This window comes from Aedes albopictus, chromosome 2 (assembly GCF_035046485.1).
Source record: "Aedes albopictus strain Foshan chromosome 2, AalbF5, whole genome shotgun sequence".
NCBI classification, from domain to species: Eukaryota; Metazoa; Arthropoda; class Insecta; order Diptera; family Culicidae; genus Aedes; species Aedes albopictus.
This window is the reverse complement of record NC_085137.1, coordinates 265,567,674-265,589,445: the sequence shown is the minus strand read 5'-3', so window position 1 is coordinate 265,589,445 and position 21,772 is coordinate 265,567,674. Positions and strand designations below refer to the sequence as shown.

Sequence of the window (21,772 nt, the reverse complement as noted above, 5' to 3'; positions counted from 1 at the left end):
TGACCAGGTTTCAAGAAATTTAGCCGACAAAAACCTCCCAAGACGAAGAGAACAAACCTGCCGATAATACCCATCGTCACCCTATTTCTATTTTGTTTCTAAGTCAATATATCTGACCATTTCCTCGGCGTCGAATAGGATTGTAAAAACCACAATATTTACCATGAAATCAAGGAGAGTATTTTGATGCAAATGTTTTACTGAAAAACCACTCACTTCTGTCAAACCAAGCAGAATGTTTTGTTTTGCAAAGCATTTACTACTTTGCTAATACTGGAAAAGCGATAGTTTTAAAGTTATGCAATGAAAATCATAGAGTAATGCGGGGCAAAAGTTCGCACCTAACATAATGCGAATCTTTTCTGAAATCCGCATACTGGCCAACAACTTGTGCGGCGACAGCCCATGCGCCGGGTTGTGCGCCATACAAAATGTAAATAAACAAGTGTCAAAATGGTTCGCGCCAAGAGCTCTATCTTCTTAGGGTTCGGATCCATGTTTTGCCTAAAACATTGAACTTTCTAATGTCTGGAAATATGGTACAACAAAGATATTATTGACGGTAACGACGCTTTTACTTCATTAAACCACTGATTAATAGTGATTTGACTAGTGAAAAACTTGGCGCGTAGGCAATCGGCGCGCAAATTGTGCGCTGGTCTGTGGATTTGAGTTAATCGTCGCAAAGTGCCCAACACACATTATACTCTGGCGCGCAACCAAGAGGTCGAAGAGAAACTTGTCGAAATGCTAAAAATTCTCGAGAAGCTCAATGCTTCACAAAATAACTAAAGGGTGATACGGTCAAAATTTGGTCGCACATTTTTTTTTTCATAACTTTAGACTGAGTACACCAAAACAGCTGATTTTTGGACCAGTAATGCTACATTATATGTAGCTTATACTATAAAATTTTCATCATAATCGATTGAGTATTGGTTGATATATAGACAAAACCATCGACCTACCTTTTTCAAATTTTGTACAAAGGCGCTCCATAGTAAATTTTCGGAAATTTAAGGTCAATAAAGCACAATTTTGATTATAGAACTACCAATACTGCTCCGATTTTTATCAAAATTTTACAGTATAGTACTATTATGAAAATACGTTCTTAGTAAAATTTTGAGCCATTTTGTATGAATACTTTCAAAGTTGTAGCAGTTTGAGTATGAAAAAAAACTGACCGGGTGCCACTTAAGCAAATATAACTTTGTAACGGCTGGATCAAATTGAATGAAATTTTTAAGTAATATTTTGATATGCATACTTCACATACAGAAAAATTTTCATTGAAATCGGTTAAGTATCTCTGGCTCTATAAATAAAACAGTAAAAATATGAGAATCCTCTTTGCACAGAATTTTAAAATTGCGGATCTTAGGGTTCAACAATATCTCCGCAAATACTAAACCGATTTTGATAAAAATTTTAGGGTACAAGCTACATATAATGTACCATTACTGGTCCAAAAATCAGCTGTTTTGGTGTACGCAATCTAAAGTTATGAAAAAAATTGCGTGACCAAAATTTGACTTGTGTTGATGAAACAACTCGAAGAACACAGATTTCCGAATTTTAAACGATATATTTAACTGCGTTAAAATTTCCTAGAATGGATACATGAACATAAGAAGAGCAATAGTTTGTGTGAATTACCTTGCGACTTACGTTTAGTGGTTCTGTCGTATTCTGACCCGAAATAAGAATTCTGTTGGCGGTTATATTGCGGAGTCCTGCTCAAAATATGATCTAAATCAGCGAATTGTAAATCATAAATCACAGTGGATTTCAAATCTCACCCTTCAAGGAATTACACACTATCTACAAAACGCCGCTTCCAATGGGAATGATAGTTCGCCTAACCTATTTTCAATTCTAGGAACAAATTTTAGTTTATATTGACATTAGTTCAAGAAATTATTAGTGATTTTTACCTATTTTTACCAATTCACTATACCGCAATATCTCAATGGCAAATAGTCTTCAAATGGCAATTTAAAGTATGATTTTATAGATAATAATGACTTTTTAGTAAGCAACAAATTCAATGTGTTACGCTTCAAATTCACATTCTTCTCATCTCTCCCTACAGTCACTTTCTTTGACAGAATATAAACTTCACACGATCTATCAGATGACATTGGTGCGTTTAGTGGATGCGATCGATGACGAGGGGCGTTCGCAACACTCCCCCCCAGTACTTCAACCCTGGTTCGAATTACTTCCATTTGCCCCGATGTCCAGTACAGCCAATTTCACCGCTGGTCTTTCGTAGATGCCGGAAATGGTCTGAACTACAGCTGATCGCACGTGTCCATCCTTCGAGGTTTTAACTTCCAGTACTTTCCCCTTAGGCCAACAATTTCTAGGAAATGCGGGATCCACAATAATAACTATATCTCCAACAGCGATGTCCTTATTTGTGCTGAACCATTTTGTGCGCCGAGCAATGTCAGGAGAGTATTCAGTAACCCATCGACGCCAGAAATAGTTCGCCAGAACGTCTGATGTTTTCCAGGAGTTGCGAATCATAGTAGGACAGTCATTGAATGGTACAAGAGGTTTTGAGCCATTCGAGGAACCAACTAAAAAATGATTCGGCGTCAAAGCGGGTGAAGACTCGTCGTCAACGGGAACGTGGGTTAATGGCCTGCTGTTCACAACGTTTTCTATTTTGATCATCAAATTTCTTAGGACTTCGTCGGAGGGTGAGTGTTTCGGTTTGATCTCAGCCAAAACTTTCTTAACGGTCTGTATCATGCGCTCCCAGGCGCCCCCCATATGTGGAGACGCAGGTGGATTAAACTTCCATGACGTGGATGGGCTTGTGAACTCCATTGCCAGTTTGTGATCGTCGATAAGGGCTAGTGCTTCTTTAAGCTCTTTCGAAGCACCTACAAAATTTGTTCCCCTATCGCTAATTATTTGTAGTGGAGTTCCTCGTCTTGCGAAACAATTCTCTAGAGCCATTATACATGAGTCCGTTGAAAGACTGTGCGCTATTTCAATATGTATAGCACGAGTAGTCAAGCAGGTTATTAATACCCCCCAACGTTTTTCCGGGCGGCGCCTGACGATTACCTGGTATGGTCCAAAATAGTCCACGCCTGAGTATGAAAAGGGGCGAACATACGCTGCTAGTCGTTGCTTTGGTAAATTCGCCATTATTGGAGGGGTAGGTGTTGCCAGACGGATTTTGCAACGCTGACATTCTTTGCGAATTCTATTACATTCAACTCGAATTTTTGGTATGTAGAACTTCCTTCGGGCCTCATTAACAAAGGTTTCGTTGCACTGGTGATGATATTTTTCGTGGAAGCTTTGTAGTACCAACTTGGTGAGCGGATGACTCCGCGGCAGCACAATGGGAAATTGTGTGCTCTTACCAGTGAAATCAGAAATGTCTAAACGACTATGTATTCGCATTACACCTTCGTCGTCGAGGCTGGGAGTTAACTTGTACAAAGCACTGGTTTTGGGCAAGCTCGGTTTACTTACAGGTCCATCACTGCTAGATAATGTTCGCATTTCTTCAGCGTATCGTTCCCATTGTGTACGCTTGTACAGATAATTTTCCGCTGCTCGAAGCTCCTCACTAGTAAGCGGCCCTTGAAGTAGTGTCTCACCAGTTATTTTTCGTTTTATGTTACCGGAAAACCGAAACATCCACGCAGAGATACGACGCAAACGGGTCCAATTGGAATAATCCTCAACTCGCAAAATGTCACTTCCAACTGGGGTACAATGATGTAAAAGGTGCGACCTGAGTTCTACTGTGGTTTCTTGGTTGATTGATTCGGTTGGCCACTCTGAACAATGTTTCCACAAAAATGGAGGCCCAGCAAACCAGCGGCTGCTCATGTTGAAGCTCGGGTGATTACCACACTTGGTGCCTTCGTCAGCTACATTTGATTTTCCTCGCAGCCATCGCCATTCCGAAATTTCTGTCATTTCTAAAATTTCCCCAACTCGAAAGGCGACGTATTGGGAATATTTCCGATGATCCGCTTTAAGCCAGCACATAACATCGCGAGCGTCCGTCCAAAAATATCTCCTTTGGATTTTGATCGAGTGTCCTTGTCCAATACTTGCCGCCAAACGGCAACCAATTACCGCGGCTTGAAGTTCGAGCCTGGGTATAGACACAAATTTAAGAGGAGCAACTCTACTTTTCGACGCGACCAACGAACAAGAAATTCGTGTCCCCTCAATGAACCGGAAGTAGCTGACCGCAGCGTACCCTAGTTCGCTGGCGTCAACGAACGTGTGAAGTTCCACAATCCTTTCTGATCCTAACGAAGGCGACACATCGTAGCATCGAGGGATCCGGACCGATTCGGCCTCATGGAGCGATCCCTGCCAATCCTTCCACTTGTCTAACTGTTTCAGACCGATTTTGTCATCCCAGGATGTACCCTCTCGCCAAATCTCTTGAAATAACAGTTTCAGAGATATCATATAATGGGATAGCAGGCCAAGAGGGTCGTACACCGACATAAGTACACGGAGAACATCACGTTTCGTGGGATGTTTATGGCCAAAGAGAAGCTCTTGGTTTCGTTCAGTGGAGAGCTTGTAACGGAAGGTGTCTGTATTGGTGTCCCACCACATACCAAGGACCTTTTCCAAAACTTGTTCCTCGCCCACATCCAAGTTCTTTTCCGGTGATCCAGTTTCTCCTAGTGCTCGTAAAACAGCTTGGGAATTGGACTTCCAGTTCCTCATGTTGAATCCGCCTTGTTGGTGTATGTAGCGCACATCTTCCACAAGTTTGATGGCAGCTTCTTCAGTATCGACACTTGCCAACATGTCGTCGACATAGTGGCCTTTCTCGATGACTTCTACTGCCTCCGGGTAATTCGATTTGAATCTCGCAGCGTTCTGATTAACGACGAACTGGGCGCAGCTTGGAGAGCACTTGGCGCCAAAGGTCATCACTGTAACAACATATTCTCCGACTGTGCCGTCTTGGTTGCACCACAGAATACGCTGGCATTGTTGATCATCATCGTTCATTCGAATCCGTAGAAACATTTCGGCAATATCACCCGATACGGCAATTGGTTTTTCTCTAAATCTGTACAACACGAAAGGTAGAGCCGTCAGGAGGTCGGGCCCTTTCATCAGAACGTCGTTTAGTGATATTCGGCCAACGGCGGCCGCTGCATCCCATACAATCCTCACTTTGTTAGGTTTGTTCGGATTGAACACGGGGAATATGGGTAAGTACCAGACACGGTCCACTATTTTCTGCTTCTCAAACGGCGAAAGTTCACGAATGTAGCCTTTCGCAATATACTCGTTCATTTTTGCCTTCAGTGTTGCAGCCAGATCAACATCTCTTTCCATTCGTTTCATCAGGCAGTTGTGGCGACGCAATGCCATCGGTCTGCTATCGGGGAGCCGGACGTCATCATACTTCCATAACAAACCAGTACGATATCTTCCGTTATCGAAAAGCGTCAGAGAACGCATCATCTTGGTAGCGCGCTCGTCCTCGGTGGAGAGTAATGGTTTAGCTGGTTTTGAAATGCCCAATCCTTCCAGAGCAAAATATTCCTTAACTGCGGTGTTCAATTCTATATCGGTTTCTGCTACGTGATGGCAAACGTGGAAACTGTGCGGAATAGTAGTCGCAGTAGCTTGATTATCGGTGAAACATGTGCCAAAAATCATCCATCCCAATCTTGTTTTAGCTGCAATGGGCTCATGTTCTTCTCCTTCTCGACTTTCGATAGAATGTATGACCCGAGCGTTGTTCATGCCGATCATGATGCGTGGTTGAATATTTGAGTACGAGTCCACTGGTATTCCTCCTAGGTGTGTATACTCGGTAGAAAGTTGTCCGAAGGGAAGTGACTGCGTGGGTAGCTTTAAATCCTTCACCGTATATACTTCCGAAAGGCGATATTTGCTGTCCTCCTTGCGCACTCCGGAAACTTCCACAGTCACGATCGTAGCTGAGTTTTCGAAGCGGCAAGTATCGGCAGTCCAGCGAAGGCAGAGTGGGTGTGTTTTTCCTTTGAGCTGTAGCTTCGTAGCAAGACTCTCTTCTAGCAACGTTACCGAAGATCCCAAGTCCAGGAAGGCGTAAGTGCGTATTTTAACGCCCTGGTTGTGCAGAGTGACCGGAATATATTGAAACAATACTGATTTATTGTCCCCTCGATGGGTGTTGCAGGTATGATTGTTAACGTTTTGGTCGCTCACGAGTTCTTGGAGATTCGCGACATTCGGAGAAGGACGTTTATCTCTAGCGTCGTTGTGTAACAAGCTATGATGCTTAAAAGTACATCCGTTCTTGCCGCAAACTTTGACGAATCTGCATGGACCTTGATGTGTTCCCAAACAACTGCGGCAAAGTTTGAACTCGCGAAGCAAACTCCAGCGGCCTGGATGATCCTGGGCTAGAAACTGTCTGCATCGTTCCAAACTTCCACAATTTTCTTTGCAAATAACGCATCCTGTGGATCTGCCAGCGGATTGTCCATCCGTTTGTCTCAAAGTAGTTTCGGTGTGCGCATTAAAAAAACCTTCTTCCTTCCTGGTACGACGTGGTCGATCGGGCTCGTTTTGGATGTGTGGAATTGTAACCGTACTAGCTGCCTCAGCGAGTGTGTATAGCCACGCGCTGAATTCCGTTAACGTGACTCGAAACAAACCCTGACGGTATGTCGCCCAGTTCAAGCGGATCATGGGAGGCAAACGATCTACTAAACTCTGTAGAAGCGACATGTTACACAAATGCTCATCCAAATTACAATTATGTACTGTCGCCACCATGTTCCTCACTGCTATGGCAAAATCAATCAACGTGTTCAGTCTGTCGGCTTTGGGTGCGGGTAGCGACTGAATTTTTTGGACTAGAGAATGTACAATTATTTCTGGTCGTCCAAAGAGCATTTTAAGTGTGGCTAGTACACTATCAAGGTTCCCTGGATGGAGTAGCTGACAATGCACAGCCTCGAGAGCCCTTCCTTTAAGGCATTTTTGCAGTCGCATCATGTTTTCTTCAGGGGTGTACCCACAGATACGCGTTGTGCTCTCGAAGGTCCCGTAAAATAGTGGCCACTGTTCCGGATCGCCACTGTATTCCGGAAGATCTTTCGATACCGCTTGACGAGCGGCAATTTGGCTTCTGTTGAGTAGTGTCGTTTCATTTCCGTATCTGGTCGACACCAACGGGTTGGCGTGATGAAATTCTCGTTGGTTCGCATTGTTTTGCACCGGTGAGGGCTGAGGCTGATATTGACAGCCGATTCCATCATGGTACTGCCTATTGGAGCTCCGCTGATTTTGTACTGGAGAGGAATGATACTGTGGGTTAGGTAGAATTGGAGCGGGCGGAAGACTGACAGTTGCCATGCGTGGTTGATGAGCCGAAAATACATGACACTGTGGTGCTGCATTCGATGCACTACTCGATGACAGTACAGCTGGTTGACTGGGGATCGTTGAGGCTGGTGTTCTGTCCAACAGTAGCTGATACCGCTCAAATAAATGCCGCATTTCGATGGCCTGCTCTTCTTCTAGGAATCGAATTCTCAAATCCGGCGGCAGTTGCGAAATCAATTGCTGACGCTCTGGAGGAACTGCAGGAGCATTCGCGTGAGTCGGTTGCTCGGACGGAGCCGTTGTCATTACCGGTTGAGCCAGTGGAATCGACATAAAACTTCGATATGTACGTGCTTGGTCATTTATTCCGCTTGATGACGGTGGCAGTGGTGGCGGATGGATTGTGGACGAACCAGCAAACATTGAACAGCTTGCAGCCGGCCCTTCTGATGAATTCGGAATGAATAATGGGGGTGGTGGGATTATTGCGCTGGTGGTAGAATTACGGTTTGCTGGTGGAATGATAGACGTGGCCGAAAATGGAGCGGAGATTCTGGCATTAAGGCATCTCTGACAGCTCCAATCGTAATCGGCGATGGCTTCGGTTACGCCAACACATGCGAAGTGGTACCACCTTTGGCATTCATCACAACTGACCATCTGGCTTGTTTCCGGTAGGCCACATAGACAGCTCTGCTCCAGGCTGTTCTCGTCGTGTTCTTGCCATCGCGACATCTTCGAATCCACTTAATTCGGGTAAACGAAATTTTAAACTGTTGATGAAACAACTCGAAGAACACAGATTTCCGAATTTTAAACGATATATTTAACTGCGTTAAAATTTCCTAGAATGGATACATGAACATAAGAAGAGCAATAGTTTGTGTGAATTACCTTGCGACTTACGTTTAGTGGTTCTGTCGTATTCTGACCCGAAATAAGAATTCTGTTGGCGGTTATATTGCGGAGTCCTGCTCAAAATATGATCTAAATCAGCGAATTGTAAATCATAAATCACAGTGGATTTCAAATCTCACCCTTCAAGGAATTACACACTATCTACAAAACGCCGCTTCCAATGGGAATGATAGTTCGCCTAACCTATTTTCAATTCTAGGAACAAATTTTAGTTTATATTGACATTAGTTCAAGAAATTATTAGTGATTTTTACCTATTTTTACCAATTCACTATACCGCAATATCTCAATGGCAAATAGTCTTCAAATGGCAATTTAAAGTATGATTTTATAGATAATAATGACTTTTTAGTAAGCAACAAATTCAATGTGTTACGCTTCAAATTCACATTCTTCTCATCTCTCCCTACAGTCACTTTCTTTGACAGAATATAAACTTCACACGATCTATCAGATGACATTGGTGCGTTTAGTGGATGCGATCGATGACGAGGGGCGTTCGCAACAACTTGACTTGGCAAAATTTGACAAAATTTTACCACCTAAACAAATATAACTTTGTAACGGCTGGATCAAATTGAATGAAATTTTTACACAATATTTTGATATGTATACTTTACACACAGAAAAATTTTAATTGAAATTGGTTCAGTATTTCTGGCTCTATAAAAAAAAGAGTAAAAACGTGTTCTTATTTTTTAATCCTCTTTGAACAAAATTTTAAAATTGCAGTTTTCAGGATTCACAATATCTCCGCAAATACTAAACCGATTTTGATGAAAATTTTATGATATAAGCTACATATAATGTACCAATACTGGTCCAAAAATCAGCTGTTTTGGTGTACGCAGTCTCAAGTTATGAAACAAATTGTGTGACCAAATTTTGACCGTATCACCCTTTATTATACGAAAAGAAATCAATATCGGTTTTCTTCGTTAAACGATTCCTTATCATGTTGCCTTCAAAACGTAGTACTAGATTTTTTCGCGTTGCTTTTGTAGTTTTAGTAATACAATTTTTAATACAAGTACTCCAATGCGAACTTTTGCCCCATAGTGGGGGCAAAAGTTCGCATTCATTTTCATTTATTTAGTATTACATCAAATTCAAGATAAAACTGAATCAACAATATTTCTCCATAATACACGGTTCGTGGCTGCCGCTCTCCATCCTCGGTCGCGCCCAATGCTCGCCAAGTCACGTTCCACCTGGTCCGCCCATCGTGCTCTCTGCGCTCCACGCCTTCTTGTGCCAACCGTATCAGTGGCAAACACCAGCTTTGCAGGGTTGTTGTCCGGCATTCTTGCAACATGCCCTGCCCACCGTATTCTTCCGGCTTTGGCCACCTTCTGGATGCTGGGTTCGCCGTAAAGTGCAGCGAGCTCGTGGTTCATTCTTCTCCGCCACACACCGTTCTCCTGCACACCGCCGAAGATCGTCCTTAGCACGCGTCGCTCGAAAACTCCGAGTGCTTGCAGGTCCTCCTCGAGCATGGTCCATGTCTCGTGCCCGTAGAGAATCACCGGTCTTATTAGCGTTTTGTACATGGTGCATTTGGTGCGTGGGTGAATCTTTTTCGACCGCAGTTTCTTCTGGAGCCCGTAGTAGGCCCGACTTCCGCTGATGATGCGCCTCCGAATTTCACGGCTCACGTTGTTGTCAGCCGTCAGTAAGGATCCGAGGTAGACGAATTCCTCCACCACCTCGAAAGTATCCCCGTCTATCGTAACATTACTACCCAGACGGATCCGGTCGTTTTCGGTTCCGCCTACCAGCATGTACTTTGTTTTTGAGGCATTCACCACCAGTCCGACCTTTGCTGCTTCGCGTTTTAGGCGGGTGTACAGCTCTGCCACCGTTCCAAATGTTCTTGCAATAATGTCCATGTCGTCCGCAAAGCACATAAATTGACCGGATTTTGTGAAAATCGTTCCTCGGCTGTTGAGCCCGGCTCGTCGCATCACACCTTCCAGAGCTATGTTGAAGAGAAGGCATGAGAGTCCATTACCTTGTCTCAGTCCCCGGCGAGATTCAAATGAACTGGATAGTTCACCCGAAACCCTTACGCAGTTTTGCACACCGTCCATCGTTGCTTTAATCAGTCTAGTCAGCTTCCCAGGAAAGCCGTTTTCGTCCATGATTCTCCATAGCTCTGCGCGGTCGATACTGTCGTATGCCGCTTTGAAGTCGATGAACAAAAAAGTTCGCATTATGCGGGGCAAAAGTTCGCACCTTGTACATGTTAGTTTATTTGTGTGATGTCCATTTATTTCATGTTAATTCATGTTCGTCTTTTCAATCTAGCCATGAAATCTGTTTCTTTCTGTTCTTAACATTACGGCCCAACTGGAATACGACCTGGTGTTCAGCTTTTTGTATAGAATGTGTTTTATGAAGACTTTCACAATTATTATCTAAGAGCTGCCCTTTCCAGCGTTGCTGAAATTGTCAAAATTCATTGTGGGGTAATCATAGAGAAACGTGTTGCATAAAATACATGAACAAAATCTAATATGCAACAAAACTGTTGAACGGGACCGTAATCGAATCTTATCCCCGTCAGCATGGTGATAAATTATAACTGTGAATTTACAAACTAAGCTATGAAAGACCCCGGTAAAGTAGATGAACAAAAGACCTTCAGAAACATATGAAAAGACACGACGAGGATGACAAAGAGAATGTTTGAAATTTTTTTAGCCATTTTTCATTTCTTGATTTACATGGGTAAAAATAATGTTTACCGTAAAACGGGGTATCATTGATCAGCGGGGTAACATTGATCGGCTTGACCGACCTCATGAAATGTCCAAACATGCATTTTACATTGAATCAGGTTCTGCTATCGAATGGTATATCGAAATCTGCTATTATTTAGCTATTAAATGACATGTAATTCATGTAAATTGAATTTCATAAACATTGAATTAAATCGATTTTTCCATAACTGTGTTTCGTAACGCAATGAGATACATGGTCAAACATTCACGCATGGCATGAATACTAGATACAATATGAGGTTCGAACTCACTGTATTACTTCAATATGATATCCTAGAGTTTGATTTAATGAACGAAATCTTTATGTAAATGCTCTTTTTCAATAAAATATATGATTTATTTAAAGTAAGCTAACAATTCCTTACGCGATTGCCTACCTTAAGGCGTTATTCGCGGTTTGGAGGATTTTAATCTTAAAATAACTCAAAAAGTACATAACTTGTAAGAATTTGGACAACATATTCGATATCAGCGACCCCGAATTTAGTAAGTAAGGGTATTTTCAACACAAACGAACATTGATCACTGACATGATCAATGTTACCCCAAATAAACAAAATCAAAAATTAGATTAAAAAGCCTATTCAAACATGTTTAAAAATTTTACAAGACCTTTTCGAGTAGCTTAACACATAATCAGAGGGCCAGTACTTGTTTTAAAAACATAAGACATGCAACATTTGCTTTAACAAGAGAATTATTCAAGAAAGATCGAAAATTCTGATCAATGTTACCCCGGATTACGGTACTTCACAATCAATCTTCTTACAAAACTAAGTTCAAACCCTCTGCCGCAACGATTTCAGGTTGCATACTACACATATTATACATATATAATAGTTTCTATACGAAATCATTATTGCTTCAAAGATTCTGTAATTATATTGATGTATTAGGTTCAGAAATGTAGTGCGAACTTTTGCCCCACTGTCGAGGTTTTAACAATGCCCCTTTCTACAAGAAGCACTTGTAGTTTATTGTTTATTCGAATGCACCTCGCGAACTATTATGGAATAACGATTCTCCGACATCAAGAGGTTATGAGATTTTTCTTCTTCCTGTTATTACATATTCTTATTTCAAACGGCTCAAAAATTCTATCAAAACACCTAGAAACACATTTTTTTTGCATTACTCTGCCAAACCATAACGAACTCGTTCCAATTTTTATTGACGAGTAACTGACCTGATTATGTGTCGAACCCATACAGATTTGTTTGGGTTATTAACTCGTGCTCAGAAAAAGACCCACTGCGAACTTTTGCCCCGTGCGAACTTTTTCCCCGCATTACTCTTATTGAAAATCACCTTTAATTAGTGGGGCATGCGGTATACAAGGTAAGACATTTTTGAAAAGTTGTAAATTTGATTAATCAGGAGAATCCCCGATTTTTCCGTTAGATTTTTTTTTCTTTTTTGTTTCAATATAAATAATAACAACCCAGAGAAAAAACAAGCATGTTGTTTTCTAATGAATATTTTATTGAAAGTAAAAGAAAACTATGTTTGAGACTACTGTAATATTGTAGTTGTCAAGCTTGACAACTCACGTCAAAAGCCTGAAACTATAATTATTTCAGTCAGAATTCCGATTGAGGAACAATAATACAGGATTGTAAAAACAATCCGGAAGCCGTACTGGTTACTCGAAAGACCATTTTCGCCCTCGGTGAACCGCAACATTCTATTAAGGATGATCTTTTCAAGCACCTTCCCCGCCATGTCAATCAAGCATATTGGTCTATATGCCGACGGGTCTCCGGGTGGTTTCCCCCGCCTTTGGCAATAGTACCAGGCTCTGCCTCTTCCAAGCTTCTGGGAAAACTCCCTCGTCCAGGCATTTCTGCATAGCAGACCTGAACATCTCGGGAGCCTCTGCAATAGCTACTTTTAAGGCCAGGTTCGGAACTCCGTTCGGACCTGGGGCCTTACCTACGCTAAGGGACTTAGCTATCCCCGCAAGTTCCACATCGGTGACCCTCTCCTCATCGCCAGCCCCAGTCCCCGGCTGTCCTACGAAAGAAGGCCAAGGATTAGGATCATGACGCGGAAAAAGTCCTCCAACGATCCCCTCCAACAGCCTTCTCAGGCCCACTCTTCCCAGCTTTCCGGGAACCCTGGCTGGGGTCCGACCTTCCGGCATTATTACCGACTTTCGGGGTAATGATTCGCCTGGCCTTGCGGGCACCGCCAGACAGCTCCTCGCTTGACGGTTGCCTCGCCCGCTTCTGCGATTGCTTGCCCCGTTTGTCGCGAGCAGTCGCTTCCGCCTTATTCGGACTTCCTGTGAAGGAGAAGGCCTCCGTTTGGGTAAACTTCGGCACTTTCTCATTTGCAGGCTTCGCTGCTGCAGCAGTCAGCAACGCGAGTGCCGCCTGCTCCTGCTTGGCATCGTCGATCGACGCCCTAAGTCGAAGCAAGGCCGTTTTCAGATCCTTGCTTATGTTCACTGCTGCTCAGCCACCTCCATTGCGGACCGTCCTTTGGATTCTCGGTTGACGGCCCTCAACAACCACGCTCCGTCCATAACCTCCACCTTCTGGCTTGCCGGGAAGTGGACTGGAGACCCACGCTTGAGCTGCGTACGCAACTCCCAGCGCCTATCTCCTCACTTCTCCTTGTCGGAGATCTCATCAACCCGCTTCTTGCGAAGGGGTTGATCCCACCACTATTTCCACCTAGATTCTGATTTTTAATTGACTTCATGATTAAATCCCACGAAGGAATGTCCACCACGCCAGAGCCCTGCATTAACGCAGTAAGGGACAGCTTATTGTGGAGGGTGCCCAGGTACCCCTCAGGCTCCGTTAAAGATCGAGCATCTTTTTCACCCCCTCGATCACTCATTCCTCAGCACGGGTCGCTTGACACCTTGAATTGGGGTTAGTAGTCCTATTCTTAGCAGGCGACTACGCGGCTGACTCGCAAGCGGGGGGGGTGCGTCAGGCCCCAGGACTTTCGTCCCTGCTGCCCCCGGACAACTTGGTCCAGAGGATGTGTAGGGATGAGTTTGGCTGGAACGCCGTTTCAACGGCTATCACCCATATCGTCTGGGAGCTACAGAGGAGGTGGCGCGTGGACTCGGAGAGTGGCTAGTCCAAATGCAGTACAAGAGGTGGTCCAGGGGTTCGGAGTCGGCTTCATAGGTCATACCGGTGCCCTGCGGTCGAGATCGACCCTTACAGCGATTAAGTGGCCGCAGAGAGGAAGTCCCGGTAGCGGTGCTGTCGTGGCGTCGGTCTACTGGGTTGGATCCGAGCCCGCGGTTGGAAAGGGGTCCCCGGCAAGGGTCGGGGCAGGTGGAGACCCTGCTATCAGCAACCTTCTGGTGCAGCTGATAGAGCCTGAAGCGTAGTGATACCCTTGCCTTCAGCAGGTCAGATCGGGTTGCACGTGGGCATCAGTTCTTGATGTCTGCAAAGCAGTTAGGCGCGGGCGGGGTTGACCCTGCCCGCCTTCCGAGGACAAAGGTAGTGGCGAGGACCACTCGGAAGATTGGCTAAGCGCCAGCATGTTACCGTGATGGACTCTCCAGAGCGAGTCATCGATGTTCGTTGCTGCTAGGCAACGCAGCTAACCTTGCGGGTGCGATGTGCACTAGTCCCTCTCTGAAGCAATACCTTCTTGGTGGTTCCGGAGAGACGTAGGGATTGACGACCATAGGAATGGTTTAGTGGGTACGAGGAGAGAGTACCGTAATCCGGGGTATCATTGATCAGCGGGGTAACATTGATCGGCTTGACCCACCTCATGAAATGTTCAAACAAGCATTTTACATTGAATCAGTTTCTGCTATGAAATGGTATATCGTAATCTGCTATCATTAATCTATTAAATGACATGCAATTTATGAAAACTGAATTTCATAAACATTCAATTAAATCGATTTTTCCATAATTGTGTTTCGTAGCGCAATGAGATACATTGCCAAACATTCATGCTTGGCGTGAATACTAGATACAATATGAGGTTCGAAATCACTGTATTACTTCAATATGATATCCTAGAGTTGGATTTCATAAACGAAACTTTTATGAAAATTCTATTTTTCAGTAAAATATACGATTTATTTAAAGTCGGCTGTCAATTCCTCAAGCCATTGCCTACCTTTAGGCGTTATTCGTGGTTTGGAGTATTTTAATCCTAACATAACTTAAAAAGTATATAATTTGTAAGAATTTGGACAACATATTCGAAATCAGCGACCCCGAATTTAGTAAGTAAGGGTATTTTCAACATAAATGAACATTGATCACTGACATGATCAATGTTACCCCAAATCAACACAATCAAAAATTAGATTAAAATCTTATTTAAACATGTTTTAAAGTTTTACAATACTTTTTCGAGTAGCTTAACACATAATCAGAGGGCCAGTACTTGTTTTAAAAATATAGAACATGTAACGTTTGCTTTAACAAGAGAATTATTCAAGAAAGATAGAAAATTCTGATCAATGTTACCCCGGATTACGGTAGTCCTGGCTTTTTCTTTTGTTGTAGAAGACGGCCTCAGACCTACACTACCCTAACCTTCCTGTTAGGGTGTCTGTTGAGCAGATTGTCCCTCTATGGTTTAGAAGAAAAAAAATCCAGTCCTCTGCAAGGGTTTCAACGATGATGTTTAGGTGCAACCGGCTACCTGACCGCCTTCGAGTGCAGCAACCACCGATTCCGACAGGTATCCAGAACCCGTCTCCACCTTTGCAAAAGTGAAAGTGAACTAATTCCAAGTAGTGTTAAGAAGTGCAGAGTAGTAATAAAGTGTAGTGAATAGTGTAACCAGTGGTGTTGTCACCTTTCATTCCTAAATCCCGACCCGAAAATTACAGTCCACGCCGACCCGCCGAAGTTGGCTCCGGATACGCGCCAACAGGGATATTTATCCATGCAATATGGTGGGGAGTATGATAGTCCATATTTGCAACCCCTACCCATAAATAAAATTTCCACACACTGTCAATATAAAGTGGTGGGGATAAGATCTAATTCGTGATGTAAACGAAGTTTCCCAATTGATTAATTCGTACTCAATCATATATATGTCTCGTACTCAAATTCGCTCGAGAACCCCTGTAGTATGAATACTCATAATCACAGTTGGACCGATTGTTCCTTACCCCAGGCTCTCGCCTTGAACAAGTGGTTAAATCTATGCCTTGTATGAATCATTGAATGGATTCCTATCTTCATCCATCGAAACATATGCCATGTCCCATAAGAGGTAATCTGTTCTAAAGGGAAGAACAAAAACAAAACCCAAGACGGACAGTCACTTGCAACACGCATTGCGTTTTGATCGCGCGTCCGATCGATATTTTCACCAAACATAAACAACTCTCAGCTAAACGATAAACTATTGGTGATCGTTCTAGAGGAAGAGTGTTTATAAATATTGTCGCATAAGGTGTATGCAAAGTTTTCTCCCCTTGAACTTGAAAAGTATTCAAAGTCCGGGCTATATGTGGCTTGTTATGCTCACAGTGGCGAGTGGATCTAGGTCAAATCGATTCAATGCTAGTTGATTGATCCAAAGTAAATTTGGACGCTCAAAAACACTCAACTACTGCCTTTAATCAAATATGCGGACGAACCAACTTGTAACAAACTGCCTTTTTATTGCTGACTGCACCCCAAATTGGACTGACACAATAGTGTGCACACACCTTCAAAGTGTGATTGCAGCGCAGGACCACGTCGGATCGAGTTGGGGTCTTCGGTGCACTTATTCCTTGTAAATCAAGGAATAAGTGCACCGAAGACGTCGAGGCGATCCGAGGCAATTGTGCACTTTTATCACACTTTTAGGCGTACCAAAAAAAGTGTGACAGTCCAATTTGGGGTGCAGTCAGCAATACAATGGGCAGTTTATTGCATGATGCTTGACTGGCTTCGACAAGTCTTAACAAATTTTCGATAATTGGGAAAAATCGCGACGGAGCACTGTGCTCTTAATCGAGATAACTTGCACGATGGCTTTAACTAATGATTCATAGATGTTTGGTGATTTTTCGTACGAAATTAATGGTACTTTTTATTACTTGCGATGCCTTGCACTTCAGACAAACGTCATCTTGCCACCAGGGCCACTCACTTCTCTCGATTACAAAATACAAAAATGCAAAAATGCAATACAACGGCATGAAAAAAGTGGGGGTAAAATGAACAATCGATGGAGGTAAAATGAACATGTCTTTAAAAACTAGTTCCAATGTTTAATTTCGATATATTCAAGTGCAGGCCAACAAATTTAATATAAACTTTATATGCTACACTTTTGAAAACTTTGATATAAAATATGGAATTTGCTGAAACAATTATTTGTAAAAAATGTACTTAACCCAGCGGGTTTTCGGATATTTTTTTCTTAACCTGTTGCTCCAGTTGTGTCATAATATGTGTTAAACATGCCGAAATTGCAAAAAAATATAGAAAAATTAAAAAAGTTTGAACCAGGTGTTCATTGTACCCCCAAGTCTAGCTGGTTTTAAAGTTGTTGCTGAAATTGTATTGAAACCATAACCTATTTTTTTTTTCAGATGAATATTATCTTTGGGGAGTACATTATTGGAATATGGCATACCACATGTCATAATTTGCGAAAAATATACGAATTGGCCTCAATTCAGATGAGCTCAATTTTACATCAGAGCAAACTTAAATTCAAGATTAGCAGAAGTATAATGATTTACGTTATCACAGTCCAATCATTAAAACAAGCAGAAATACGATAATTGTTGTAAAACATCGCCCTGTTCATTTTACACCTGTTGATTTTACCCACAGTCAGGCTTGACAGAAACTCCCTTGCGAGAAAATGAGGAAGCGATTTTGGCGTTTTTCTGAGGAGTTAAAATAAAACTCAGAAATCACAACGCAAATCCTCAACAGCACCGAGCGCGAGCTTGCCGCGCAGCGAGGAGTTCGTCCAACACTCATAATTGCTTGTTGTGTTTCTCACGTCCACTCACACTCAAAAAGCTCTCGCGAGTGCCACTCCCATACAAAGAAAGACTCTCGAGGCGAAAATCGCACTCAAAAACCTGAAATAATCATCGGCTCTTTTTTTGTTCCCCTCTTCCTCGCTCAGTTTTTATTACCTCTCTGTTTGGGGTTCGTTCGCTCCCTCGCGACGAGGCAAAAGCAAAACACCGCTCTAGAGCATGTTGCAAAACTCTTTTGATTTCGAGGAGGATTATCAAGCCTGCCCACAGTTCCCCTATATGCCCCAATCAGGCTTGTCCGCAACGCATGGAACTCATCGCAGTGCCACACAGATTGTCCAAAGTGAAACTTACCGGGGTGAATGCACCCGGGTGAAGTTTTCTTTGCGAGTTCAGTGTGGCAATGCGATTTTGTACTGTTCGAAATGACATTTAGAATATTTTAACATCTTTCTATTAGTTAATATAGGAAGATTACACAAATACAATGAATGTTGTGGTGTAAATAAAAATGGGAAAATTTTCATGCGCTAAGTGCGGACAAGCCTGGCCCAGCAAGAATCGCGGTGGGCGTATAGTGGGTGGTACCGTGTAGAAGACATTCAGGCTGTATATTAATTTAAGTTTGTAGTATTTTAATTTGTGTTCCGATTTTTTAACCTTCTGCGCAGTACGTCCGCTTCGATTAAGTCCATTGAGATTTTGTACCTTGGTGTATTTGATTAAATTGAAGAATATATTGAAGAATTTGAAACACCTAATCAGTCAAAATCCTGGACAAGTGCAAGTTTTGCAGCTAAATTTTGTATTGTTTCCATTCACAGATAGCTTGCAAGGACCCCATGAAAAAAATTTATTGAACAAATTGTTGAATACGTACAACACACTCGAGCGCCCGGTTGCAAATGAATCTGAATCACTGGAGGTGAAGTTTGGATTAACTTTGCAACAAATCATAGATGTGGTAAGTAGACGGTTTTTAATGGTCAATATAAATATATCTTCAGAAAAAGAATCTTATTGTAATAACAATTTGGGATGCTCACAGTGAAGTTCAGAAGCTTATATTGTGAGACAAAGTTTGGTAAAGTTGTATCCTGGGACAGTGCCTTTGTAATACATGCTAGAACTGTTTTTCTCAAATTAAATACAATTTAAATGTACTTCTAGGATGAAAAGAATCAGATACTAACCACTAACGCGTGGTTAAATTTGGTAAGTGGCATGTACCCGGTATAGGCAGCGACTTAATAGTATACTTTGACTTTACCATTTGTTGTTGCAATACATTAAATATAATGGCATTAATAATATATCCGATAAAAATGGTACATTCACACTTACAAGCTGTGCGGGTTAATTGTTTCTGTGAAACAATAGCATTCTAAGTTAAAACATTTCACGATGGAAAAGAGATACAATATGGTTAAGTGAAAGTTTTGTGGAATAATAATAAATAATGAAAATGTTTACTTACTGTTACAATATATATTAGACTGGGTCAACAAAGCCGATTTTTCGGAACAAAGCTTTTTCGATTCCTTTTAGCATCCAAAACAACTGTGCAAAATTTGGGAGCGATTGGTTGCTTCCCCGTATTCCACATTGCGAATAAAATTTGTATTGAATTTAGTGTGGGAAAACGTGCTTTTTTGCATTTTTGTCATAAATTGAAATTTTTCGTCTAAAACTCTTCAACTAATGACGTACAAGTACAGCCTAGGATATTTCGAAAAACTTTGCCGAAGCCTGCAAAGTGAGCCAACACTTGTGAAAAAAGTTCTAACGTACAGATTGCCCGGTGGTGCTTAACATTTAACATGTAAAGGAATAGCATCAATAATAAAATCTCAATTTTAAGTCTAAGTTACCAGGCGAATAACTTTTTTCACAAGTGTCGGATCACTTTGCGGTCTTCGGCAAAGTTTTTCGGCATATCCTAGGCTATACTTCAACGTCATTAGTTACATGGTATTAGACAAAATAATTCAACTTATGAGTAAAATGCAAAAAATACGTTTTCCCATACGAACTTCCATACAAATTTCAATCGCAATGCGGAATACGGGGACGCAACCAATCGCTCCCAAATATTGCACAGTTGTTTTGGACGCTAATATAGATGGAAAAAGCTTTGTTCCTGGTTGATGCGATCAAATTTAAAGTTTCTCCATACAACGTTGACCCACTCTAATATATATGTACATATATATAATACGAGCAGAACGAAATATCAAATAAAAACAGGTTGTGATTTTTTAGTGGAAATCAACAATTATTCTAACGTTTTATTCTTATTACAGTAAAAACGTAAATTTTTGAAAACATTGGAAAAAATGTTCAAAAAAAAGACGTCTATGATTTCATTTTACTTCCTGGCAATAACAGGCCTAAAATACGCCAACACCGTAATTTTTGTTTTTATTTTGTGTGCTCTCATTGCAAAGTTCCAAAGTTGTTAGTTTCTGTGTAGGGTAAGTGTACATCATTGTGGTAATAGTGTACATATAATTATTTAAAAAGAATGATCGTAGGTTTGGACCAATTCAGGGTGTTTGAACAACAAGTCTAAAATAACGTTGATTTTACTATGATTTTGGTGTGTCAAATTTATAAATAATGAAAAGCTCTATTTTTCTAGTTTACGAAATGCTTGACGAACAAGTAGTATGTTTGAAAAATAATAAATAATAATAAATCATTGAAATCTAGTAACGTATTTTGATTATGGTTGGACCAAAACCCTGATCATGGTTGGAGCAATTGCGAAACCTATTTGCAGAGGTATTGTATCTCAACCCGTTCTGCTGAAGTTGTTTTTGCATTCCCATGTTTCGTTGGTCTGGTTTGATTATCATTCTAAGCATCACCCTATAATAGGCGTAGCAAATGGACATTGCTCAGCAGCACTATTTCAAAACTATACTACGAATGTTCCTCCCATGATGAAGCCGATTGCAGACTGTTTAGCCTCCAGACGGACAGATTTCTTCTTTCCTTCCTTCGGACCGATGCGATGTGGGGCTTGATGTCCGAATTGTCCTGGGAGATCGTACTGCTAAAATGGTCACTTAACGTGCTAATTATCTTCCAGCATATCCAAGGCATAGAATGAACGAGACTGACGGAATCTATCAGGTCTTAAAACGCCCGTCGTCGGTTTAGTCTCAGCGTAAGTGGTAAGCTTCATCATTGAATACTATCGTATACGTAACGTTTTCTACGCTTCCTGCCTAAATACCTTCTTAACAATGGCGTTGGGACGCATTCGAAAGCGTGCAGGACAATTTCGGAATATATTTAATTATATTTAAACTTATTTTATAGCTGTCGCGTCAAAGTTTTCGGTTATTATTGTCACCGCACGCGAAGACTACTGTACACAAAATAAATCGGACCTAGCAACAATATGGTAACGGCTTGGTCTAATCAAAATTATATTTCGGACCAACCATGATAATATTCAATTGGTCTCATTTCGCTAATATGTATTTGCAATTAAAACGGATTTTTTTTTTAATATGCCATCATGAAGTTTACATATTTTTGTAATACTGAAATGTTAAAAGTTATTTAATTTTGAACTTCTGTGAATGTTACAAATTTGGCAATTTTAGTGTTCCATGTGTCCTCAGAGTGGTCTTCGGCAAAATCCTGAATTAATTTTTAAAATATTTAACAGATTATCGTAAATTAATGTAATATCGATACAAAAGATATATCCTCCTTTGACAATAAGGAGAAATTCGTTGAAATTCTCAGGAAAATATTAGCAATTTTTTTTTCAAAT

At 41.6% G+C, this 21,772-nt stretch overlaps 2 protein-coding genes across 15 annotated transcripts in view; one reads left to right on the top strand and one right to left on the bottom strand.

Annotated features, from left to right (window-relative positions):
- The window catches only part of LOC109407097 (neuronal acetylcholine receptor subunit alpha-7), a 349,591-nt gene that overhangs the window by 58,185 nt on the left and 269,634 nt on the right, over positions 1-21,772 (top strand). For 7 of the 9 annotated variants that reach the window (XM_062851749.1, XM_062851752.1, XM_062851751.1 and 4 more), the window contains one exon: positions 18,807-18,946. In XM_062851749.1, the coding sequence (XP_062707733.1) occupies positions 18,807-18,946 (140 nt within the window). Of the gene's footprint in view, positions 1-18,806; positions 18,947-19,152; positions 19,198-21,772 lie in introns of all 9 variants that reach the window. The other 2 variants (XM_062851756.1, XM_062851750.1) reach the window with 1 other exon arrangement.
- On the bottom strand, positions 1,543-8,760 carry LOC109621921 (uncharacterized). 6 transcript variants are annotated; one of them, XR_009997740.1, is made up of 3 exons: positions 1,938-8,760; positions 1,803-1,878; positions 1,543-1,736 (listed from the first exon to the last, which is right to left on the bottom strand). XR_009997740.1 is itself a non-coding variant. In XM_062851745.1 (3 exons), exon 3 carries the CDS (start codon positions 8,071-8,073, stop codon positions 2,206-2,208), a length of 5,868 nt encoding a protein of 1,955 aa, XP_062707729.1. In that variant the 5' UTR covers positions 8,074-8,183; positions 8,245-8,309; positions 8,376-8,760; the 3' UTR covers positions 1,543-2,205. The 6 variants fall into 6 exon arrangements, 3 of the variants coding, with proteins under 3 accessions (XP_062707729.1, XP_062707730.1, XP_062707728.1); XM_062851745.1 differs by having other exon boundaries at positions 1,543-8,183; positions 8,245-8,309; positions 8,376-8,760; XM_062851746.1 differs by having other exon boundaries at positions 1,543-8,309; positions 8,376-8,451; positions 8,511-8,760.